At 35.6% G+C, this 27,390-nt stretch overlaps 1 protein-coding gene across 1 annotated transcript in view; it reads right to left on the bottom strand.

The window, feature by feature from the left end:
• Positions 1–27,390, bottom strand: part of LOC147064193 (tyrosine-protein phosphatase 10D-like) — a 183,321-nt gene that overhangs the window by 26,315 nt on the left and 129,616 nt on the right. The window contains exons 2-11 of the mRNA XM_085959245.1: positions 26,940–27,186; positions 14,594–14,875; positions 11,543–11,749; positions 6,702–6,870; positions 5,109–5,299; positions 4,314–4,414; positions 3,462–3,572; positions 2,745–2,939; positions 1,842–1,965; positions 1,471–1,752 (exon numbers count right to left, since the gene is read on the bottom strand). Of these exons, the coding sequence (XP_085815371.1) occupies positions 1,471–1,752; positions 1,842–1,965; positions 2,745–2,939; positions 3,462–3,572; positions 4,314–4,414; positions 5,109–5,299; positions 6,702–6,870; positions 11,543–11,749; positions 14,594–14,875; positions 26,940–27,186 (1,909 nt within the window). The remainder of the gene's footprint in view (positions 1–1,470; positions 1,753–1,841; positions 1,966–2,744; positions 2,940–3,461; positions 3,573–4,313; positions 4,415–5,108; positions 5,300–6,701; positions 6,871–11,542; positions 11,750–14,593; positions 14,876–26,939; positions 27,187–27,390) is intronic.

Below are 27,390 nucleotides of genomic sequence, written 5' to 3'. Positions count from 1 at the left end.
AGACATATTTTGGATATATTAAGATTAGAGTTTCTAAAAACAAACCATAATATTTGATTTATATCTACATTATATTGCATGTTCTTTCAGTTACTTCACTTTTACATTATCAAGTTCACGACTTTTGCAGTTGTTTTGCATTTAATCTCGAAATTGAATAATTTGCAGATGCCTTGGTTTTACACTCATGGTGCGATATGTATTGTACATAATATAAGGCTATGGCTAGATTTGAATTGAAATGATATCTATCTAAATAAAATTAACTTCATATATTGTTTGAGATTATTAATGTATTTAGTTTTTGGATTATGACAGTGTATCATTCTTAATACTTTCTTCAAAGTGTAGGGCTCGTTGGAGAAGCCATTCTCAAGAGATAATCTACCGAAGACTACTAAGAGATAGTTTACCAACAGTCTAACCTCAATTACAATTACCTCATCAACAAGCCCATAGTGCCGAGGAAAGGATGAATACACGTTGACACCCCATAAACTAAATATACATTATTATCATCATCTTCGATCTTAAAAGGATCATATCTGTGCATGCAAAGCCGGCCATAGAAAATGAGCGTGTATACACCCTGTACTTTACACACACTACACTAGTCCCAGTCAGTTGTTTTAAATAAATTAATATATTGTGCACAATATACTGCCATCTCTTGTCATTATGGTGACATTCTTAACCGATATACAAGTCTTTATGGTATACTTTAAATATATTTCTAAATAATGCTGTTTCTAAGATTTTATTTTTTCATAGAAATTTGTGGCCCCCGGATACCTCCATTTTAATACGTCCCAGCATTTAAAGGGTTTTAACAGTATTAACAGAACTTTGTTTTTATGAGAAATGGATGTTAGCCACTTGCTCAACCTATTAGGTCCATATTCTGCGTCAAAACACACATCGAACCTGGGGTCCAGGCCCACAACATTATAAACTGACACATTACCGCACGATAAGATGAAGATGAATGGCCTATCGAAGATAAGCGTGTTATTGATATAATCTCACAAGTAACTTCTAAAATTTACGCAAATGTGACCTTTAACCTTTTCAGTGCGGAGAATTTAATTACCACATTTAAATAACATGCTAATTATATCGAATGGGCAAATAACGAGGGCACAACATGTGTGCCGTCCGCGGGGCGAAAGGATTAATACAATTATCAGTAGATCTACTGAAATTTCAGTAAAAAAAGCAACACATTTTGTTGTCCACTTTTTAAACTAAACTTTTATAAAATATTTTACGCAGCATAATATGTATACAGTCTTGTATTTTATAAAAGAATGTTCTTAAAATAAATGCTATAAAACATTTGATAAAACATCTTTGTCAAAGATCTTTGATAATCGAATACAGGAACAACACCCTTTGGCTTAGTAATATGAATATGTATACATAATAACTTGTGGCAGATATGGAATGAAGTATAAAATAAATTTTACTTACGGACTGTATGATTTACTTGCTGCGGATTGGTGCTCTCTACTCCGGCACTGACTGTGTTCACTTGTATCGTGTACTTTTCTCCGGGAGTCATGTCAGTGACTTCTGCTTCCGTGGAAGTGGCCTGGACAGAGGGCAATCGGACCCATTGCAAGTCGGATTCTGTCCTGTATCTGATAGCAAACTCGCTCACCACTGACCCACTCGGATCAGGGCCCGTCCAGTGAACCAGTACGGAATTACTGGACACTCGTTCGATGGACATATTACTGGGAGGATGAGGCACTGTAAAATAATAAAAAAAAATATATACATTGATCTTGGACTCAAACCTTAAGCAGAGAACAGTGTTAAAAAGAAAAAATACTACTTACACACAGCTTGGAAGTATTCGTGAGGTTCACTCGGAAGATCGTGACTTAAAGCAAAAACCTTGACTTCATAAACAGCACCAGGGAAGAGATTTTTGATTAGAAGACGACTATCCTTAGTAGATACCTGTAAACAAATTCAGCGGATATTCAAAATGATTTTAATAAACAATTTCAAAGTTACAAATAAATGAAATCGACTAAATAAAAGAGATTGTTAGCTTGTTGATTACATGGAGTTTTCAGTGCGATTGAATTGATAGCCATAAAAAAAATATTCTATACCACGGATTATCGTGCGCCCTTACCGCTGTTGCCAATTTTCATTCACAAAAATATGACAGACGAGGTAAGAAAAGAAGTTATCTCTGGCGCAATTTTGTTTAGTTAAGTAACCAGTAGCGAAGGCCGGACGAAGGCTGTGGAGATCCGACAAAAATAGTGCATACTAAACTTTGGCAGTCATACTTCATTGAACTAATAATACAAATTGCAAATGGTGTTGGTTAGTTTTTAAAGTTCAATTAAACCGCGTTGAAACCAAACCATTATAAGTATTAAACAAAATTATCCCTATATCGAAAATTATGTCATTAAATTACATAATTTTAGATTTTTTACAGATAGAAGAATATTTTTATCTTTGGTTTAGGCAGCGTTTAATTGAATTTTAAAAACTAACTAATACCATTTGCAATATGTATTATTAGTTCAATGAAAAAAAATGAGTACAACTGACAAAGTGTGTGTTTTTGTCGGATCTTTTCAACTTCGTCGAGAGTTACCCCATTTTAAAACAATTTTTATCGTAAAAGTCATTGCAATCAAACCTTTCATACACCATACTGTGTAATGAGAGATACATATTTGTTTGCATATAAGTAACATTAGAGAAAAACTACACACCTTTTCAATATGTTGGGTATCATTTCTCCGATACCACACTTCATACTTGTCTTGCCTCGAGTTGACGTCACTCTTCCAGCTGATATTCAAGCCGCTAGGGATGGAACGAAGGTCTTCAATAATCGGTGCAGAGGGGCGAGTTGTTACGTACATCACAGATTCGTTTGATTCCATTTTGTTGGATACAGCTTGCACCTAGATAAGGAAACGATCTTGTGTGAAGTTTAGACTATCCAATGGTCTTGGAGACCTTCAATAGTATATCTCAGCGTAATTAAATTTTATCTTTGCCACTGATATAATTTATGTATGATAACTATACGTCATCTTGTGATGATCACTGTGCATCTTCCCATCCTTGATCAGTCAAATCAGGTTACAAGCACCTTGAACATTGAACCACTTACAGAGGTTGCATAGCCAACAGAATCTTCTTCCTATGCCGATACTACTCTCTTCCTGCATTAGGAGCTGGAGTAAATCGTACTTCTTAGTGTGGAATATATTGCCAAAATATGCAGCATTTCTGCACTTGATAGTAGCTCTAATTTCTCTTTGTGTATAGGCTTATGCTAAAACCCTTCATTGGTAATGTGATTAGGCCAAGAAATCCTCATGGTACATCCTCGATACTGTCACATCTCTAACATCTCCAGCCATAATTATTGAAGTATGATAATTCTATTGATTTTAATATTATTATTGAATAATTTTTACCGTAATAGAATAATTTCTTCCCGGCAAAAGACTCTCCAGTGGAATTTGAGGTTTATCAGTCCAGACGGTGTTACTGTCTCCGGTGAAGGTTTCAACCTCGTGATAATTGACCTGGATAGCAAATTAGAGAATAAATTACGATTATCAGACATATTCAATGTTTTAATCTATATACAAAAATGACCAATGTCACAGATTTATGTGTAAATACAGTACACTCTCAGTAATCCGCAGCTCGATTATCCGACAACTACTATAATCTGCCGTTATTTTTACTAGTTGAAAGCACAAAATCAAGCTCTATAATTCACGGGTATTCGATTGTCAAATTCAGTAGTCCGTCGCGTACAAGTATATACAACGCAGATGAGACAGGTTTATTTTGGAAACTTCTCCTTCGTAAAACGTACGTTCATCGCGAAGAAAGTGCTCAAGGACCGCATCACAATTATGCCATGCTACAATGTAACCGGAACACACAAAATGAAGCTTTTGGTCATAGGGAAAGCCAAGAATCCTAAGCCATTCAAGAATATCTGCCTCACTGAACAGCTGGTTGTGTCAAGTGATTTACTGTTTAATATTTAGTTAATAAACTAAGTTTATAAATATTATGTATAATTTAGTAATTACTTGATTTTTGATTATAAATTAGTACAAATTTATCAAAAAAAACTATTTTTACAAAATGCCTGTTTTAATTTTTACCATATTTTGTATGTATGTATGCACTATAATCTGCCGCTTTCACTAATTGGACACTTGCCTGGTTTTTGGGGTGGCGGATTACTGAGAGAGTACTGTCATAGCAATAATGTTAACATTCATTATGTTATTACGATAAATTATTACCTTGTAACTGTCTTGAGTACTGGAGTTAGAAGGGGTCCACATGACGACAAGATTGGTTTCTTCGTTTACAAAAGACTTCAAATTACTGACGGGTAGTGGTTCTGAAAAAAAATCAATGATTGATTACACATGAATACATTTTGTGATTCATAATTCGAAAATTTAAGTCATTCAATTTTCGAATTAATCTAGTCTTACTGTATATTTTGGTACCTAACTGAAGAAATGTTTTTTTGCATATTATTATTACGGCAGAAACACAAACAAAATCATGTTTATTTGTCTTCGGATGATAATATATCCAGACACACCGTATAGATGTTAATGTTTGATGTCGACGCGGTTGCTTTCAGTAATCCTGCTTTGAAATAAGAATCAAAGTTTTGTTTCCACTTTTGAAGTCTGCTGTTTTTTATAAACAACTGTCTAAAATTACGAAAATGCATGTAATATAAGTTGAATTTAGTTATCGACGAATAGTCAATAATTATCATTCACAGAACATTATTTACAGGCGGTGACAATTGGATTTAAACATGTATAACAATATTTTTAACAATTTTTATATTTGACCGGATATTTTAACCTTGGATACACCAAGTCCGTTATATCAAGGTTCTACAATCTACTGTATTCCTTTAAATGGGGGCTGAAAATCAAATAAATTGATATATATATATCTTATTAGTATGTATGTTTACAATTGAAAATTCAATGCTTAAATAATTCTAAACGTCTTAATTCTTTTTCTCTTTTTCTTGTCTTAATTGGTAAAAAATTAAATAATATTCTTACTCAATGTGACATCGCCTGTGGCGGGCCATGAGGTGACTTTCCCGGAAAGGGTTTTGACAATAACTTGATATGTTTTTCCGGCTTCCAAGTGCTCTTTAAACTCCCACCAAGCTTGTCCTTCGTCACGGTTCCGCATGACAGGTTGCAAACGACGCAGGGATGATATTGACACTTGGTATTTGTCAAACTCACTGAGAATAAATAAAATAACATTGATAATTTTGTGAAATGATTTCAATTTAATCTAACATCTGGATTCTGATAAAATTTTTGTTGCTCTAATTTTGTGGTTAATTTGGCGTATTCAGCTATTTTTTTGTATAAATATGATTTTCAATTCAAGACAAAAGAGAAAATCAAGAAAAATGTGAAAAGTGAAACGGCAAATAATTTTCAACAGTAGGTGCGACGAATTTCTCACTTGTCGCCAATCGGAGACTGACGGTCTCTGCACGTCGATTTGTTTTGTCATGGCGTCGGATGAAAATATTCTTAAATCGTGTAAAGATGACTAAAAAACTTTACGTATGTACTTACAAAAGAAAACATGTCAATGAATATACTATTATTATTAGTAATATAACAATAAACAACATTAAATGGACGCATGTTGGATTTTTATGACAAATTATATTTCGTTCGGCACGTGTCATTTGCACAATCTGCGCATCGCCTAGCCACGATCTTTTTAGATCGTGCCTTAACTGAAGTATAGCCTTAATAAAAATACCCCTAAAGGTGTCATTAAATTTCAATACCTGCATACTTATAAGGCAGACGGATGGCAAATACAATAATCAACAAGTTAACAGTGAATAGGTATTTATTTAAAAAGGACGATTAAGCTGAATACAAAATTATGAATGTAAATTTATAAATGCAGCTGGTACGGGGTGCGCTGGCCTGTTAAAAGAATAGAAACCGATTGAGTCCTCTACGACTGTCAGGTAAGCGGCAAGTGATGACAATATTTAATCTCTTTTACCTGAAATCTGAGGTGCCTTGTCAACTTCTCAGGATTTTGCCTCACTAACATTTGATTGAGTAGGTATTTGATAGTAATTTACATTTAATCAAATTTGGACAGAATTTTAGCTTAATTTTAAATAACTTCTGGTTATAATATGGTCAGAATCGTGTCCGGAGACGTATGCGGTTCGCCGTGAAATGTTGTATCGGAAATATATGGCCGTATATTAAAGACAGTCCAAACTCTTTGGGTCGTATAGTACTGACATACAATTCATGTCTAAATAAAACACGGTTCTAGTCGGTTTACACTTTACAGGAAGCCAGCAGCAAACAAATTTTGAAAATAGCCGATATACTGGATTATTTGTTAGGTTAGGTTTTCATTTTTGAATTCATGAATTTTGCCAAAATCAGCTATGAAAAATGAATTAACCGTATAGTATACGGTCATCTCTTTCCGATAAGAAAGCTCACGGCGAACTGTGCCACGGTGAAATGTTTTACGTACAATTTACACGTAATCGGTCAGAATCCAGTTTCGGCCAAATTCATTTAAATACCCCCCTTTAGTAATGTTATTTCGTATTCTTCTTGAATATTACAAAGTCATTCATGTCTTACCTCTCTCCTTTGGGTGGATCCCACATTATTTTGAATGAGCTTGAAGTTATAGAGGCCTTATCGACAGTCACATTTAGAGGCCGTAAAGGTACAGTTCTGTATTGGGCAGTTGTCGGTGTTGATATTTCTTCTTCCGACATGGTTTGTACTGATATATTGTAGGCTCGACCTATTATAGAGAGGAATTAAAAATTATGATCAAGCTTAATTATTACAAAATGATTGTTGATCATGTCAGATCTATTATATATTTTATTTATTTATTATTTATGATTTTATATTTTGTTTCAATGATGCCCATGTAAACCAATAAGAATTCACAATAATTAAAATCTATGGTCAACATAAACTTCATTCAATAGTTGGCATGTGATGATCATAAAATTCATTTAATTTATTGTAAATATCTAACTACTTACGATTTTATTATTACTAGATTGGCAGCAAATATTGTTTGCAATTAAATAAATTTTCATGCTGTAACTAAAATGTATATATATTTAAAAATAGGAATTTATTGTTAGTGGCACAAAAGTGACTGGTACCTACCTACCTATCTATGTATTGTAACCTCAGACTAATAATAAAAAGAGAGTGGCTATTGTTCGGCAAAATGACGCAGTGTTTCTCACGTATAACACACAGTAGAACTTCAATTTTATTATTATTAACTTAACTATGAAACGTTATACCATCATGTTAATTCTCAGTACGACTACCAAATTTAATCACAACATAGTTAACCATATTTTCTACTAAATTAACTAAAAATAATTATCACCAACTTTATATTAAACACAAAAACAATAAATTCCAGCAACACATGCTCGCAGTTTTTAAGTGAATGTCATCATTAAAATCAATATTTATTGGTGACATTTCCAAAACATATTTAATTCAGCCGTAGAAAATCTATCTTACTCTCACGCATCTTGCGGAGATATAAGCGTGCCGAATGCTTTCTCATTCGCACGTATGGTTCGTTTTTGTTCAGGCCTTGATTGTAACCTTTTTTTAAGAACAAACAAATTCTGCATGTCTGCCAATCCATAAACATATTATTTTGCATAGAGATTTGACCATTAAAACAATAACACATATGATACTATGGTAATTTGAAATACAAGGGGGTAAAGAAGTAGGGCATGTTTTTCATTGTTTCAAAATAATGACAGGATGAATTTACATACTAAATTAAATTTTTAAAACAAGTTATGTATTACGGAGGGTCAGTTGTAATAGGCATGTAAAGGGGACTCTATTTCATATTCTGAGACTTTGATTTATAATATTTTTTAAGTTATTAGGTTATTACTAACGCATTATATTATCTATCTATTATTATCTCGGGGGAGTCTGTAACCCCTAGAGAGCGCGTCTCCAGGTGGCGGATAGGAGAATGCCCTAATCAAGGGTAGGAGAAAAATAAAATATCTCCCGCGGACCAACAGACCTGGCCCTCCAGGTTGGGGGTTGGGCAGAGGGTTAACCACTCTCTCCCGTGAAATCACCAAAGGTTACTAATACTACACAATGCCTCGGACATATGGCAACCGCTTCTAGACGACCCGGACCGAAAAATGGACTACGAATAGGATTTTGGAACGTACTCAGCCTATACCGAGCTGGCGCAGCTCAAAACCTAGTGGAAGAACTGTCAAAATATAAGGTCCAAATTACCGCCATCCAGGAAACCCGTTGGCCGGATAGCGGAGAACTTATAGTCGGACAGCATGTTATCTACTATAGCGGAAACACAGAGGGGAAACATGTTTTCGGAACAGGTTTTGTGGTCGCCAGAGAAGTAGCAGATGCTACACTTTCTTTTGAACCCGTAAACGAGCGCATATGTGTGCTCAGAATCAAAGGAAGATGGTTTAATATATCACTTGTGAATGTACATGCCCCGACAGAGACTTCAGAAGAGGCCGAAAAGGATAATTTCTATGATCTCCTTGAAGCGACTTTTGACAGGCTACCGGGACATGATATCAAATGTGTGCTAGGAGACTTCAATGCGAAAATAGGGAAGGAAGCTGTATTCAGACCCTTTATTGGAAAAGAGAGCCTACATGATCATTCTAACGAAAATGGTAAAAAAGTGGCTCTCTTCTGCAGCGCCAAAAACTTAATCGCCCGAAGTACCACTTTCCCTCGTAAAAATATACATAAAGTGACTTGGAATTCAAGGGACAGGAAGACCTTTAACCAGATTGACCATTTTCTAATTGATAGACGACACCATAAAGCTATTGAAAACATTCGAAGCTACAGAGGCGCTGACTGTGATACGGACCACAACTTATCGATAGCAACCTTTAGGGAAAAACTTAAAAAGACAGCCCACGCAAATGCGAAGACGAGAGTGAAGTACCATATAGAAAAGCTGACAACTCCAAACGGAAGAGATAGCTACAGAAAAGAGTTAAAAAACCAAATCGGAAAACTCACCGAAGGAGAAGCCTGGAGTATCGATGAGAGGTGGAAGAGACTAAAAGAAGGAATGGTAAAAGCTGCGGAAGTCTCGATAGGACTGGCACCCAAGAAAGTAAAGTGCCCTTGGTACGACGACACTTGCCGACAAATGGTGGAGGAGAGAAGAGCAGAAAGAGCGCTCTATCTGCAAAATACGCAGAGCGAAGAAGCACAGAAACGATATAGCGAGACGTGCAAAAATGTCCGAAAGCATCTGAGAAAGTGCAAACGAAGCTTCATCAAAAGTAATTTTGAGCAGATGGAAGAAGAAGCAAAACGAAATAAAACTCGATCATTCTTCTCTAAAGTGAGCTTTGAAAAAAGAGGCTTTCAACCTAGCACGCTACAAATCAAAGATCAACAGGGTCAGATAGTGGCAAACAAAGAGCAAGTGCTAAACATATGGAAGTCCCATTTTGAAAACTTACTTCAACACTCTGTACCAGATGAACCTTTGGAATCGCCAGAAATCGCGACAGCAGAACCTCTTATACCGCCACCAAATAAGGCAGAGTTGATGGGAGCACTGAGTTATTTAAAGAATAACAAATCGGCAGGAAACGATAATATTCCATCGGAGCTTCTCAAGCATGGAGGAGAAACCTTTCTTAGTGCCATGCTTGAGCTACTGCAACAAATATGGGAGGAAGAAAAGATCCCTGAAGAATGGAAAGAATCACTGGTCTGTCCTATCTTCAAGAAAGGGGACAAACTCAACTGTGCAAACTACCGTGGCATCTCTCTTCTTCCTACTGCATACAAAGTTCTGTCGAACATTATTCTCGAAAGAATTCTACCATATGCCGAAAACATTCTTGGTGACTACCAATGCGGCTTTAGACGAAACCGCAGTACTACCGATCAAATCTTTACACTGCGCCAAATCTTTGAAAAGAAATGGGAATACGCCCAAGATGTACACTGTCTCTTTGTAGATTTTAAAACCGCATATGACTCTATTGATAGAGAAGCTCTCTGGAATATATTGAAAGAATTTGAAATACCGTCAAAACTTATAAATATAATAAAAGTATGCATGGACGGATCCAGAAGTAGAATTCATATGCAAGGTAGTATATCAGAATCTTTTAAGGTGACAGCAGGACTAAAACAAGGCGACTCCTTATCACCAATGCTGTTCAACTTAGCTTTAGAGAAAGCCGTTAGAGAAGCTCTGAAAGCAGAAGGTGGAGTTACCCTGAATGGGTCCCATAAAATATTGGGCTACGCAGATGATTTGGTGGTGCTCGGAGAATCTGAAGAAGAAGTCAGAGATATTTTCACTCCTCTGGAGGACACAGCGAAAAGGTTGAACCTACGAGTAAATGTGGGAAAGACCAAGTATTTGAAAATGACAAGAGGCATTGAACCCTCTGGAAACATTGGAATAAGAAACTCCTCGTTCGAGAGAACCTCTCTCTTCAAGTACTTGGGCTCCAACATTACCTCTAAAAATGAAATGTCCCTAGAGCTCTCTGACCGACTGAGAAGTGGAAATGCAGCGTACTTCGCGCTGAGTCGTCTGTTCAGGTCCAAAATGCTGTCCATCAAAACGAAATTCCGGGTGTATAACGTGGTCATCAAGCCAATCGTCATGTATGGATGTGAAACGTGGGGTTTAACAGAAAAACAAGAAAAGGCGCTCCAAGTGTTTGAAAACAGAATCCTCCAGAGAATACTTGGACCCGTCAATGAGAACCACCGGTGGCGCATCCGCACAAACGCTGAGCTCTTCGACCGATACCAACCTAGAATCACTAATATTCTGAGGTCAAGAAGGCTCAGATGGGCGGGCCACGTTGTACGATCTGAACGATCTAGAACTCTCTATAGGATTTACAAAGGCACACCAGCTGGCACTCGACCTCTTGGCCGCCCTCGACGGAGATGGGCGGACAACATTCAAAGGGATGCGGAAAGGCTGGGGATAGTCAACTGGGAAGAGAGAGCGCTGGACAGAGATGCCTGGAAAAACGTTGTGCAGTCGGCCATGGACCTGAACGGCCCCTAGCGCCAGTTTAATAATAATTATATTAAAAGACGGGACATATCCTTTTATGTTGATTTTATTGTTTCACTTGTTGTGGCAGACTACATCACGATATATATTTATTTAGAATTACAATTTTATAATATACAATGTTCATTGGTTTTACATCATTTGAGGACGGATGTCTAGTTGTACCAACTATTCAGTGACATATTGTGTTTTTATTATTGTCTGAAAGAGTTTTATTTTCTGCCGATAGATCTTACTATAATTTCAGTCATTTTACTTTTTCGACTGTCTGTATGAACACCTATAATCTAAAAGACTAAAACTTTAAACTAGGGTTAACATAGTATGTAGTTTCTCCAATTTTTACCTGGAATAAGTCCTTTGAAAGCTGCTTGAGCCGGTCCTGGAGGTTCTCCCTCTTTCTCCACATAGAGTATACTGTCCAAAGCATCAGGCGGCTCTATTGACACTTTGTAGTGGGAGTATGTTCCCGCAGGGTACGGTGGTTGCCATAGCACGAGAAGGGTGGTCTCGTTACGGAACCACACAATAAACTTTCCAGGAGTATTGGGTTCTGAAAAAAAAATTATCAGTTAATATATTGATACAGAGATTGAACTCAATAATTTGACGGCTAGCAAACATGACTTGTGGAAAAGGACATGTTGAGTAAATGAATCTGAATCCAAGAGTTTTGACTATGACAAGAGGGAGTATGTAACACAGAGAAGGCTTCAACCCACCTGTAGCAAGTGTGTATTTGAAACTATTGCGATAATAACTGTTTACACGTAAAAGTGCTGACTGTCTCACCAATCTCATTCTTCAAGAGTAAGCGAGAAGTAATGTTGTCATTTTATAGTACTATTTGACAGGTTGTGAAAATCGGTTAACCTCAAAATGAGTCAGCGCAGTGTAGTTTGCCGGCAGGTTCGCCACTATCGTTCTACTGCGCAGACGCAGATATTGAACAATCCCAACTGTCGTGTGAAAATTCAGAAGCTTCTGAACTTTTTTGATTCATGCACACAATCTTGAAACTTGCAGGATAATACATGTTTTCACGTGCATTTTCTTGTTATGGCCGCGATAATACATACTGTCAGCAGTAAATCTATGCACGTGTAAACGGGGTATAGCACTGGTTTCAACAGTCTTTCAAATATACAAATTATGTCAAAATCGCAACAGCAGGAAGCAAAAATATAGTTAAAATGTGTGGTGTTAACATGGATGATGTATATAATCTTAATAAGAAAGGTATGTGTATAAAATTACATCTTGAAATTTGTATGTCGCACTTATTGTGAAGAGACATCTTAAATTCTTAATTCTATTCGTTATTATTATTGGTGTGTACACTACAGAAAAATCAATTAAAAATAGGTAGGAATTTTATAAAATATAACAGATATTATTTAAAAAAAAAACTCACTACATAATGACCATAATATAGGTATTAAAACTGAAATGGATCTACAGTTAAAAGGAATGAAAATATTAATATTAAATTCTACAAGTTTTTTTTTTAAAAAGGTTTGTCGATAGCTATTTCGGTTGTAACACCATTATCAAGACTATATAATTATATTTTCTCAAGACTATATAATTATTAACTCAATTAATGGATCTACAGTTAAAAAAACTTTAACAGTAATGGTTGGGGCTAATTGAAATAAATAAACACTACCTAAAAGTACTCTCACCCTTTTTGCGGAACCTTTTGCGTTTTGCTTGTAAGTAAAAGAAATAGATTATTTACAAAACATGTTGAAATATTTAATATACAAGCCACTATAATCTGAAACACAGCCGAGTTTGTATGCAGGTCTTCTGCGTTATTTGTAACCCCAGTTTAGCTCTCCCAATCCTAGTTTTCCCTTCTGGTTTACGAAGAGACGCTTTCGCTCTTTGTGTGTCATCACCACAAACTAATTAGATACAATTTGGTTTGCCGGAGTCATATCTTATAGCAGATTGGGCATCATTATTGGTTTGAAAAAGGCATTGTAATAAACCACACAAATACTTTTGTGAAACGTCCATAGTGCTACTATAAAATATTCTTTCAGAAAAACGACAAACATATCTTGGGAAAACTATGTAGATCACTGTAACACATACTGAGGCTCTTAGGGAAATTAATGATTATTTGGTAATTGAAAAAAAAAGAAAATAATCAATTTATCTCCAAGGCGTGGCGGGTCAACTAGCTAAGTGAGATAAACACACTTTACAGTACCAAAAACTCAATAATTTAAGTGGATTTATTTTAAAATACAAAAACATGCTGAGAATAATACAGAATGCACTTAATTTTAACTCACGGAAACCTGGGGCTCTGCGGAATACCATTTGGTAAAGAATCCCCTCAACCTTAATGATAACCCACTAAAGATCCTGGCTTCGGGGCCTGTTTAAGGATGTGGGAGCCTTTCTCATGGATATAGAGGCACATGCTTTTCCTCCACCACCTGCCACGTGTCCACACCTTTTCAGACGTATACGGTTGGGTAGTGAATGAGAAGCACCCTTCAAAACTGTACTGAAGGCGTCCCGGGAATAATATTGTCTACTGCCAAGACTTCTTATTTATAGAGTTCACCTTAAGTTTAAGTTATAGAAAGTGGTATTTTTTTACCATGCATAGCGGGTCCAAGAATTACTCCTGTTTCCTCCTCTTTATGATGTATAATAACACAGCTACTTAAGTAATTTTTTTATCTTGTCTTTTCAGTAAACACCAGTGCCGAGGGGTGGAAGTAGGCTTTTAAGATTCAACATAAATAGTGCACACTAAACATTGTCAGTCAAATGTATTTGTTTTAATTGAACTAAGAATACAATTATTTGCAGAAGATGTTGGTTAGTTTTTTAAATTCATTAAGCCCTGCCTAACCAAACCATAATCGATAAAAAATGGATGGTTTAATGGCATAATTTTAGATATTTTATAGATACAGAAATATTTTTTGACCATTATCTACTATGGTACTACTATTTACTACGAAAATGAGTTAAGAATGCCAGAATTTAAAGGATAGAATTTTGAACAAGGATTTTTTGTATAGAAGAACCTAATAGCATTCAATGCTGTAGAAAAATTAACTTCAATATCGGTGTTAGTTACAAAAGTAACTTATTCCAATACAAAAAGCATTTATGTGACATCAACACCGTAAATAGTTTTTTGGCTTTTGCCAAAAATTTTTGAAGTTGAATAAGTTCACTTTGCCACTGGTATATACACTCAAAAATTTCATCCTTTTCCATAATGCCGAGTTAGTCAATGCTTTTACACTACATCATACAGGAGGACTGTGAAATTGTTAGCAAGAGACTGTATCTCTCAGTATCTGTCCACTACTCTACTGCGGACAATTAGTAAAATTAAAAATGAGAAAATTTAAATACTCACTAGTTGTAAAATTAGTGCTAGTATACGCAACACTCTCCTTTCCATCGAATACGGTATAAGCCTGAAGCTGATAAGTAGCTCCCGGGTGAAGATCTCGCAGGACGTGCTGCTGAGCGGTTGAGTCTTCGACGGGGACCGCTCGTGCCGCAGCGCCCACCTCTCCCAGAGCTGCCACCCGCAGCCGGAAACCCGAGTGACTTCCTTGGAGTGGCGGTGACCATGTTACCAGAGCTTGCTTGCCGCCTCGCACTGATACGGAGAGATTCGACGGAGGGTCGGGCGCTGGAAAACAAAAATATTACTATAAATAAACATACATAGAGAATTATTTAATTAGTTAGTTCTATAATAATAGTGTCGCAAGTTTATAGTTTGGACTATAACTAGAGGGATTCATGAAAAATCGAATGAGGTTCGGTTCTACCAAATCATATATCGGAATCCGGGTTTGGTTCTGTTCTTTAAAAATCAAAAAAGTCAGGCCGTGACGAAAAAGATATAGAAAATGATGATTGTTGCATATTGAAATAAAATATACTATAAGTTTAACGAAACAATCGAAAATCTTCATTTATTGCTATCAGGTTACCGCATTGCATTCGAAGATAATCAATAATTAGGACTACAATCTTAATTCACAATTCAGTGTCACGGCCTGAATATAGTCAACCTTGAATCTTGATAGGTATACTAAAATCATTCTGCAGGCAAAAGCGATTCACAGTAACTGTTGTGTCTGTATTTTTTGGTAGATTGACACAGGCATTGCAGGAAACATTACCTATGGTGCCACTGTAGAATGATTCCAGGATATATTATGAATTTCAAAACTCAAAAGATGTCCATGTTATTTTATCAAGATATGCAGAATAAGTGGTTCGTGTGAAATGGACACCATAATTTGTAGGCTTTCAACCACATTAGCAAAAAACTTTTGTAAAACATTAGGTTGAAAACTATAATCAGAATATAATTAATTCTTCTTTCTGTTGACCATGTCCGATCCTAAACGGATCATATGGACCTCCACATATTTTTGTTTTTAAGAGAAATGGATTTTAGCAACTTGCTCAACCTATTAGGTATATACTCCAAACACAAATTGAAAAACAATGTGTATTTGCCAGACCCAGGATTCTAATCTGGGACCTACGACCTACGACATTATAAGCCGACGCGTAAGCTGCTTGGCCGTCGTGGGCGTCAATATAATTACTATTGGAATAACTGGCTCCAGCATGACTAAATGATGACCAAAAATAAAAGAACAATGGAACCTCTGGTACCCTTTCTTTTTTAAAGGGTTCCTTCCAAAAAAAATATGAGGTTCTCAGAATTCAGGGTTTCGGTTCCAGTTCCGTTTCCAGCTTTGATTGTAATACTCTTCCGTGCGATTCTGAAAATTATATTGTATTACTTGTACACGTAATTTTTTTTTATAGTGTAGATATATATATATATGAAAATTTATCCAAGAAAAATCACATATTTAGGTTTCTTGTCTATAGAAAATTGTCTTTTAAAGTATTTGATTGAAGTAAAAATAATAATAAAAAAGTATGCCACCATACAACAAAACAAATCAATGAACAATATATCATCAACATCAGTCGGGGTCGATCCACTGCTGGATGAATGTCTCCCCTAGCTCCCTTCATTCTTATCGGTCATTTACTATTATTTCCAAAAGGATAAATCTTCGCAATCTAAATTAAAATGTAATTTAGTCGATACGCTTTGTTTTTTCGCTGTCTCGAAGAAAATGTTTATCTTCTCTGAGTATTTGCCGTGCATGGCCCCCACAAGGGGGGGGGGGCTGACAGAGCTCTGGCCTGGGGGCCCAGCGTGATGGGTCGACCAGATAAGTGTCTGGGGGGCCGTTTCAAGATGTGGGGGCCATGTTGCCATGTATTTCAAAAGGTTACAATATTATGATGTATGAATATTAAATGCTAAAAATAAGTGCCATTAATAAGTTATTTAATAAATAAAGTGACTAATACGTATCAGCTTGTTTTATTAATCATGCTAGGAGTATTATATACCTTCTTAACAAGGTAGTGAACAAACGAGAGCAACCCCCTTTATGAAAAGAAAAATAAGATACCTGTATGAAACAACCAATCACAAAAGCCTATAAGCTTATCTATGAAAAGTAGAAGTATCATTGAATTTTGGCGTTATACCAGGTATTTTAAACTTTTTAATAATTGGGTCTAGTGATTAAAATTTTATTTGGCGTCACGGTTCACTTTCTGCGTACTTAATAAGCGCGTAAAATCGTGAGGGCACTACTCAACACACTTTATTCGTAAAATAATGAGGTTACGCTAAGTAAAACAATGAAAATTGTTTAAATAAATTTGTTTAATGTCACTTCTTTTATACAATGTTTTTGTGTTGTGCCACATTCAACATTTTCTAAAGCGCATTTACTAGATTCGATCAGTTTTCTTCAGACGTTAAAGGTAAAATGATTTTATTTGCTATTTTCTAAATATGTATAATCAAAATTCACTATGGATAGCTTTAATGAGGCATCTCTATGGAAAATCCTGATTGAGCACAGACAGTAATTAGTAATTACTAATTACAAATATGTTCGATTCGCTGCTGTTAAGAGTTTGGTCTACATGATAACGAATTGAGAATACAATGTTTGATTATTTTACGTCTGGTCCGATGAAACGATGTCAGTACGGGGTAGTCAGTAGCATGTCCGGAAATTTGTACGTATGCAGTTTGCCGTCACAGGGTTCATCGCAATAATATTAAATACTGGATGAACCATATGAGATTTAAAATGACCCCCGATTTTCAGCAACTCGGCCAAGTGGTGAAACTTAGGCCCGTTTCAGACGGGACACCGGTGTCGCGCTCGTATATAATATAGGAAGCCTTTGTATTTGAATAAAGGGGCCTTTGTATTATGTTTATGAATGCCCCAGAACTAATGAGTCAACGCATAATTACGCGATATAAATTAGAACCATTGATATACTACTGGATGAATCATATGCTTCTTAAAATGACGCCCGATTTTCAGCGAGTCGGCCTTTGTTAAAACTTAATGAGTGAGCCCGGTCTAGCTTGCATCTTACTCTAACTAATAGTCAGCGCATGACGACTTGCTCTGTCTGTTTTGCGTTGCAGCTACCCTTAGGTTCACTATTCCAAGAACGCAAATTTAGTTTTACAGCCAGGGCAATACGGGTGAAATCGGGAATCCATGTTAATGGTCGTAACGCATTATACCTACAAGGAAATATTATAAGACGATATTCGTTATATCTTTTGTGGTACATTTTTAAAATGACACTTGTATGGGAACTGCTCATTTAGTAGTATATCAATGCATCAAACACAGATTGAACAAAAAAAAAACAACACGTATTTTTTCAGCTGCGGTATCAAAACCATTTGTACGTATGTAGTTCGCCGAATCACACATCACCGTGAAATGTTGTATCGGAAATATAATATGGTCGTACATTAAAGACCGTCTAACCTCTTTGGGTCGCATAATACTGAGATAAAATTCATGTCCAAATAAAACACGCTTCTTTTCGGTTTACAGGAAGAAAATTTTGAAAATATTCGATATACTGGATTATTTGTTAGGTTACGTTAGGTTAAGTTTTCATTCTTGAAGGAACATTATTGTCTGCAATGAACGAACAACGCGTAGTGTTTTCATCTCTTTCCGATAAGAAATCTCACGGCGTACTGTGCTGCGGTGAAATGTAATACGTATAATTTACATGTCGATACCTCAGTTCAATAGGGGAACAACTGTTCTTGTTCCAAGATAATGGCGTTTGAGTTTTTGAGTTTGACTGAGTAAGCCCGGTCTAGCTTGCATCTTACTCTAACTAATAGTCAGCGCATGACGACTTGCTCTGTCTGTTTTGCGTTGCAGCCACCCTTAGGTTCACTATTCCAAGAACGCAAATTTAGTTTTACAGCCAGGGCAAAACGGGTGAAATTCGAGAATCCATGTTAACGGTCTTAACGCATTATACCTACAAGGAAATATTATAAGACGATATTTGTTATATCTTTTGTGGTACGTTTTTAAAATGACACTTGTATGGGAACTGCTCATATAGTACTATATCAATGATTAGAACGTAAAACTGGCTGCGGTAATAAAAACAGGTGTATCGGCGGCTTGAGAATGTAGCGGCCGACGGAAAAGTGTACCGGGCACTCGTTGACTCATTAGCTCTGGGGCATTCATAAACATAATACAAAGACCCCTTTATTCGAATACAAAGGCCTCCTCTATTAATACGAGCACGACACCGGTGTCCTGTCTGAAACGGGCCTTACTATTTTAATATCAGCGGACTTAACTCAATATACGCTCAATTAATATTTCTCTTGAAAACCGCCTGCATAACATCATTGGTTCATCGTGAGATGTTCTATCGGAAATAGATGGCCATATAAAATACTGAAATCAATTCCTTACCGAAATAAACCACTTAAAAATACGTACTATAAAAACCACCGGAATACAAGGAAAGACAAAAAATAAGTACATAGGTAAGTAAATTAGAAATGCAATCATAATATCGTAGAATTCTCGAGACATACTCAAAAAGGCCATTCTCGAATCTCGAAAATAGTGAATAGTGAGAATAGAATATTTCTCGAGAAAACATAAATGAGATTCTCTAGAAATCGAGAAATTGCCACTAGGCTAAGCTGCATAAGACAATTTGATATATCGGTTAAATTGGTCGAAAGAGCTAAACTCGGTTTTTTGATTCTGAATGGCATTTTCTAAATTCCTGAGTTAATTTTTTTTAATGGAATTTGTTTGAATCGGGAATTCTCGAGAAATCAAGAAACCAATCTCAAATTCTCGAGAAAACTAATGTAGTGTAGGTATTGGGGTTGGTATAGCGGTATAGGCTATCGGAATTATATTTATAAAATCTTTTCTGTGGGTACACTATTTCGAAGTCGAATGAGTCGAAGGCAATGACATTAATATGGACGAAGCATCTGGAAAAAAAATACTCACTTTTTTGTCGGGTCTGCCGAATGGCATAATCTGTTCTAACGCCATAACAATAAAGGTGATATTGCTGTAAATTCCCGATGCGTGATATCGCATAATGGAAATTGCGAAACGTCTACCCATACATGTGCGAATGTCGCTATGCGCGAATTTACTTGCTAGCTACTGTATTGAGGGCGTTGTCCATTAATAATGACATTGGTCGAAGGGAACTAATTTTATTGGACCAGTGTCCTCAGTTATACACATGAATTAACACGCAACAACTATTAATGTAATTTTGATGAAAACAAATGATCTAGTGAATAGTTGGTATGTTTTTATATGTCGTACCAGTAGTGTGGCAATCAATCAGTAATCGTTTTACTCGCCATCAAGACAAAAATGAGAAAGTGAAAGATATTCTGCATCATTCGCGTCTTGTAAGTATTAGATATCACACGACATACCTTACCATTTTTTTGCTGCTAAGTGGGTTATCGACTCGATCACGCAAGACGTGACGCCAAATTAATAATAAATAACGAACGAACTATTTACTCACTAGTCACTGATAGGTATTACAAATATTCATAATATCAGTCGCTTACTAGAAATTATTGTAATATCTGAAAAACTATGTGCCGACTCCAGTGAATTTTTTAGGGAACCCATGAGAGAGGCCAGACGGGAACTAGGGTTGCCAACTGTTTTTTTTTTTAGAAAATTACATTTTTCCGAAACAAAATGACCACAGAACAGATAATAAATAGAATTCCGATAGACTATATACCAATACAGTAATTTTTGACGCAGGGTTTTGAATGTGTGAGTGTCCTACGACAATGAACCACGCATATAGACGTGCAATAGTGTGTGTAATGGATCAATATTAAATGAGCGTCAATGCATAAACAGTTGCCAATATTCGACGTATGACGTATTATATAATGTTTGAGACTTTCACGGTTGTTTTTTATCGTAATAGATTTTTGGGTTTTCACCGTGTGTATTCTTCCTTCTTTCTCTTCTCTCTCTCTCTATCTTCTTCTTTCCTTCTAGAGATGAGATCTCTTGATAATGGCCTCTGCAACGAGCCCGAAACGTCGAGGAAAGAAGGAAGTATACACGGTGGAAACCCAAAAATCTATTACGGTACGACGTATTCTTGACATGTGTTTAAATTTATCCCGTATTCTTCCTTACTCGAAATAGGTTGCCTGCTTCTCTTTACCCGTTAGGTATTTCAGTTCCCATTATTTCTGAGTTCCCTGAAAATTACAAATGGTAGGTATACCTATGTGATTCCATATAATTTAATACTAAAACATCAGTTATAATTATAATTAGAGATTATAATTTCTCGACTTCTTTCATTTCAGATCAGAATTCTAGAACTCAAGAATATTGGTTTTCTCGAGAATTATAGATTGATTTACTGATTTCCGTTCAGGATCAACGTTGAGAATTTTTAAAACCATGTCGGTCATAAAATGTTCAACTAGGAAACTAAAATAAGCAGTGATTTTTTGAGATTTTTTAAAATTGAAATTCTCATTGATGGTTTCTCGAGAATTCAGAAAATTCCGGGATGTTTGGCAGCCCTAACGGGAACACAGTTTCAGGGAAGAATATTAAGAATGGTGATTTAGATTAAAAACAATGAATGGAAAAGGAGTGCAGAAAACCTGGACGGCAGGAGTAAGCTGTAGAAGTCGCCAAGACTCGAATTATAAGGTGGTGCCAGCACCGAAGAAGAAGATTACAATATAATATAACTTTTTAGTTTACTACCTACATTATGAACTGTTGTTAATGTTTTCAATTTATGTGTGTTTATGCACCCGTTTAGATATTATTAGATGCCTTCCAATATGCATAAAGCTTAGGAGAATCAAATTTACCTGGCTTTTAAATTACAGAGAAGATATTTTCAAATGTATATTTTAACAATCGCTGACATTTTAATTAAACTATGCAGACCAGGCAGTCTGGCTCGAAAGATATGTCTTAGGGCTTAAGCCCTAGTAGAATCTAGTATGAAATTTACGATGTCCACAATCTAATTAAACGTTTTTTATATATTTATTTTTTTTAAATCTATTGGCGTTTCTCACTCATTGAACCGACAATTAATTATTGTTTTATAAACGCATTACCAATATGCTACTTTAATATTTGTGCCAAAACTGATCAGAGTGCAAAAAGTCATCGTTCCTAGCAGAAATGAGTTTGTTAATATTACTTATACTCTGTGGAGGTCCAAATTCTCCGCCAAGGAGCGAACATATATATTATATCAGAATATGAATCACGCACACTCTAGTACACGTCTTGTGAAGTTACTCCTGGGGCATAAAATTGAAGGGCGCACAACGTTCATTACGCCACGGTATGCGTCTGAATAACTGGCGTGGATACGTGGCGGGTGATGGAGGAAAAAGCAAGGTAAATGACTTAAAAGAACTTTTTTTACATAAACTATACAAATTGTACCTACAGATTTTATATTACATAGTTTGGTACAAATACTGAGGGGAAAACATGTTTTTGTTCCGCCAATCACAATCCCTAACCAAAAATATTGATATTAAATTTGTTGCGTGTATCCACTATAATTAGATCTTATATTTTTCGAAATCTAATTTAATACTATTTGCATTGGTCCCAAGAGGTCGCAAATGATGAGGCCCGCTCTATTTGTATTATGCAATATTATTTTCATTAAGTACATACCTTTTCTTAAGGTCCCAATTTAAATGAGCTAAGTCAGGGGTAGTCAAGCTTTTTATACTTACCGCCGACTTTTGTATCTCAGTTAGTAGTACAATTTTCTAGCCGCCCACCGGTTCCACAGTAATGGTGATTTATAAAGTAGGGAAGTAACTTTACTTTATACAATGTATTTACGCAATATTTGCGGTAAAGGGATTTTTCATCCAGTCATTCACCTTCAATTTCAGGTATATCCCGATGCATTACTGTTGAGATAAATTCTTTTATAGAGGGTATCATTATAGTTTCTCCAATATTTTGCTTCAATAGTTTATGCAAATTGTCACGGGGAATTTTATGAAAACATAATGAAAATGTTTTTAAAACCCCTACCGCCCACCATGAAAGTTGGAACGCCCACTAGTGGGCGGTAGGGACAGGTTGACTACCCCTGAGCTAAGTGAATACATAACACCTTTAGAAATATCAAAATTGTCAGGTGGCAAAAGTACGTATAAGTACCTAGCGCTCGAAATTGAAAAGTTTTTGAATCGAAGAGCTCGATATTTTTTGTTATATACCTACTTTAGACGGATAATTGCAACAACAGTCTTTATGCGTCAATTACATTGAGCTACTTTACGAGCTGTTTGTTGGCGAATTTGAAAGCGGGCGTTTCAGCTACTGCGATTGTGATAATGACACACAAAATTTTCCATTCGCCGAGAAGCCACAAGCCAGCGACTATTTTGACAGAACGTAGTTCGTTTTTTTTACTGGGAGGTTGCTACTGCGCTCTACTGCGCAGACGCAGTAGGCCCACACGCCGGCGTGTGACCGGCTTTCAACTTTTATCGGTAGATTGTTTACAATCTGCTCGTTAACTTGTTTAATGATGACATTGGGCGACTTTACAGACAGATTGTAAATTCACCAACAAGCAGCTCGTAAAGTAGCTCAATGTAATTGACGCTTTAGACAGGATTTGGGTAGACAACGTTCTTTCATAATAATTCCCGGACCGAAATGCCATTTTTAATTATTCCACGAGACGGATCGGTAGTCTTTAGGACTTCACGAATCGGTGCTGCGCTCCGGTGCGATCCGGTCCAATTCGAGTGCTGAATAAGGATTTCCAAAAGATTGTCAAGTAAAAGCAAAATTTGTTTTTACTAAGATTATTTTTATTCCCAATACAATTCCAATGATAACTAACATTGAAGACATTAAATTTATGGTTACTGTACGACAACATTATTTAGGCAACAACAGGAAGTCGCTCTTATCGCGTATAGAATATTTCACAGTGTTGTCATTTTTTGAAAAAACATATCCCGCGAAATTAGGTTTTTAGTTTATATCAATTCTATTCTCAGTAAGTTTATAAGTACATTAATTTATAAGTCTAATTATTGTTCAATAAATATCAATAGAATTTTTTTTTCAAATAATTTCACCTCTTAATTATTACTATTATATTAGGTTAATTAATACAGCGTAATTATTGAATTTGGAAGGAAATGTATCATTGAACCCACATTAACTGATAATATTGCTGCAGGTATTTATTAATTAAATAACTAGAACACAAATTATGACTAAAAAACAAGAAGTAGAAAGATATAACATATTCAATATTATATTGATGACCCAATCACATGTTTTATAATTTACAAATGATGTCTTTATATCGTATTTTTAGTAAAATTGTTGTAGAAACACATACTGTGAAAATAATTTTCTATAAATTAAATTATATCCACCTTACATAAATTTTAAAACAATATGTACCTACTTATCGGTTTAAAAATTAGGAAAATAATTAGGAAAAAATAGGACAATTCATTATCTAACTAATGATCATTTATACTTAATTATTATACGTCTAAAAATATTAATAAAATAGATTACGATACACATAACTTTATAATATACAAACATAATTTCCAGTATTTGGGGAAATATTTCTAGTATTACAACACTGAATTTTGACATACCTGACATGACAGGAACCCGTCAAATGGGCTTGTTGAAAGTATTGTATGCCTGTTGCAATCAAAAGTTTACTGATAATAATTCGAACATCATTTCGTATTGTTTTAGACATCTTTTGAATATAAAAAGCTTCAAATTACGTAAATTGATAGATGCGTCCAATACGAAGTGTCAAAAATGTAATGAAAAATTTGGGGGCGTTCCTAATTTGAAACCGGAAGTTCGATTAGCTGTACGTAGTTCACAGATTTGCCACGTAGCCAAGATGAAGTTGCCGGACAATAACTGATTTGCAGTCAGCTTCTGTAGCAGTGGTGAAAGGTGATTCAATAAATCCTGCTTTAAAACGCGAACTCATCGCGGGTTTGTTTTTTTAAGTGATGTGGATCGTGTAAGAGTAATCAAGATCAATTACGCTTTGATTCAATTGAACTCATCTCCAAGGCGAATCGAGATAACGCATTGAATATAAATTTTAAACTTTCTGAATAGGTTTTAATATAGTACACGTTTTTGTAACCTTTTAACGTTTCACAACGAGCAAATCCAATTCTAAGCATATATTATGCAAAGGTGATTTTTTTACGTAGGAAGATATTAATGTTAATGTCAGCCCACATCACGTCAACTGCAGAAATGAGTTATTAAATAAATAATTTATTTAAGATTGTCTACATTAATTGTATGATGAAGGCCCACTGTATACATTTATAATGTATAATATCACAAACAGTTACCTACATTACCTATATGTATCTGTATCATGAGTTATTTCTAAAATTTGTCAACAGCAGTGTTGCCACTCTCATTCACAAAAACAAGACAGATGGCAAAATAAAATGGTATTTTTTTTTTCAAAATTGGAAAAATGTCTACAGATCCGTCATACAAGTTGTCCGCTGAGGGCGCCACATGTTAATATTTGACATATCACTCAATGGTTTTTATACTATGATGAGCTAAGTTCTAAATTCGAACACCTGATGATTTATGATGGTGAATCTATACACACACTTATCACTTCAAAAAAATTTGTCACAATAAAATTGTAAACATCGTATTTAAGTGTGAGGCCTCAGTGCCAGCGTTCGGCGCAGCGTTGAGCGTTTTGCGCAGCTCAAACGTATAACCGTATAAATGTATAACCAAAAAAAGACATTGTCTACGAACATTTTCACACACGGTTATACGTTTGAGTTGCGCAAAACGCTCAACGCTGCGCCGAACGCTGCCACTCAGAACGTACACTAAGAATTTAGTATTTTACAACTAATAGAATGAATAGGTCATAGAATTTAAAATTAATGCAGGTAAGAATTAATAAAGTCGACATTTTGCTAGATGTAAGATTTAGTGTATTAATTATAATATATAGGTATATGATATTTGTCGTGATTTATATGTCTGCAACACAGAGCAATACACACAGACACATTATCCATATTATCTCTGCTAATTGAACACACTGAACGCATTGAGCGCATCGACAAGAATGGTGACAGGTGACGCTGCCACCTGGTATTATTTCCTAGTAACATATAGGTATAAAGTACCTACGTAAGACAAGCATGTTGATTTTCGAGTAAATCTGGTGTAATATTCCAGCTTTACTAGGTGAAGTTTTAAGCTGTTTGCGGTGTCCAAAAACTGCCAGATGTATATCTTTCAATGCCTATTTAAAAATGATAGATCTGGCAAGAAAAATGCTGTTGGCAACGCTGGTCAACAGTATTGATTGATTTAGCGAAGGCGTAATCGAATTAAAAATTAAATATGAACAAAAAATATTATGTATGTAGGTGGAGTTTTATTTAATTTCTTTAAAATAACATATTAAGTGATTTATTGATTAGGTACAAATTTAATTAAGTATACAAATGTTTGTAATAAATAGCCGCTACAAAAACGTTGGTATATACCAGGGGGGGCAAACTGCGGCCCGCGGGCCGCATGTGGCCCGCCGGGTATTTTTTTGCGGCCCGCCATCATTAATTGTACTTCTGATTACGAATAACTTTTTTATAATTTTTTAAAAAATATTGACAATTATTATTATTTTAAAATTTAAAATTTCTTTAGCAATAGTACGCGATTCATTTTCGATAGATATTGATAGTGTACCAACAGAGCTACAACTTGAGATTATTGATCTGCATGTGTGACACTGATTTAAGAGAATTGCACCGTCGTGAAAAAATCTCCAAATTTTACAATGCCCGAAAATTATGCAAGAAAAATGTTCGTTATTTTTGGATCAACCTATATAATGTGAACAAACATTTTTGATCATGAACCTCAATAAAAATTCTTTACGATAAAATATCTCCGATGCCCATTTACAAGCAGTTTTGAGAATCACTACAAAATTAACACCTGAATTTTTAAAAATGTTAAAAAATGTAGAACAGTTTCATTCTTCTCATTATTTTGTAATGTTTATTTTCCGTGATAATAAATAGTGTATATCTAAAAATGGTATTTTACTTGCGGCCCGCCGCTCATTTTGAATTCTTGAATTTGGCCCTCCATCCAAAAAGTTTGCCCCCCCCCCTGGTTATACACAAAACAATCATCTGTTGTAAATTCGACAAAGTAATACTATTTTAAGGTAAATTGTCAGATAATTACCTGTGGTTATTGACGCTGACCAGGTGAGAAGTTCGTTCACGGTGGCGTTAGAGTAGTATAACCAGAAGTCATACTTGGTGCCAGGGAGACCCTGTGAGAATTGGATGACGTCACCGATGTCCTTCGACGCTATTGTGGTATTCGGCGGTGGATACCCCCGTGGCGGATGATAGTCGAGTCGGTAGAAGGAACCCTCCTGCCCCTGGTTTCCGGGAATCTCTATCACGAGGTCTGCGCATTCCGAAACCTGAGAAAGAAATATGTAAACTTTAGTCGAGAGGTAACTGTGACAATTATCTGGTTGGCATTAAGGAGACTGCTGGAGACGGCATTGGAATAATTGCACAATTCAAAGTAACCGTTCAACAGATTGTTATATTGTTAAATATTATAGCATGGGATGTTTTATATAAATAAATAAGGGATAAATTTAAGATTATTAAGTACTGAT

This window comes from Rhyacophila brunnea, unplaced genomic scaffold, assembly GCF_057557595.1.
Source record: "Rhyacophila brunnea isolate RB1 unplaced genomic scaffold, BYU_Rbru_1.0 scaffold_8, whole genome shotgun sequence".
NCBI classification, from domain to species: Eukaryota; Metazoa; Arthropoda; class Insecta; order Trichoptera; family Rhyacophilidae; genus Rhyacophila; species Rhyacophila brunnea.
This window is presented reverse-complemented; position numbering and strand designations above follow the sequence as displayed.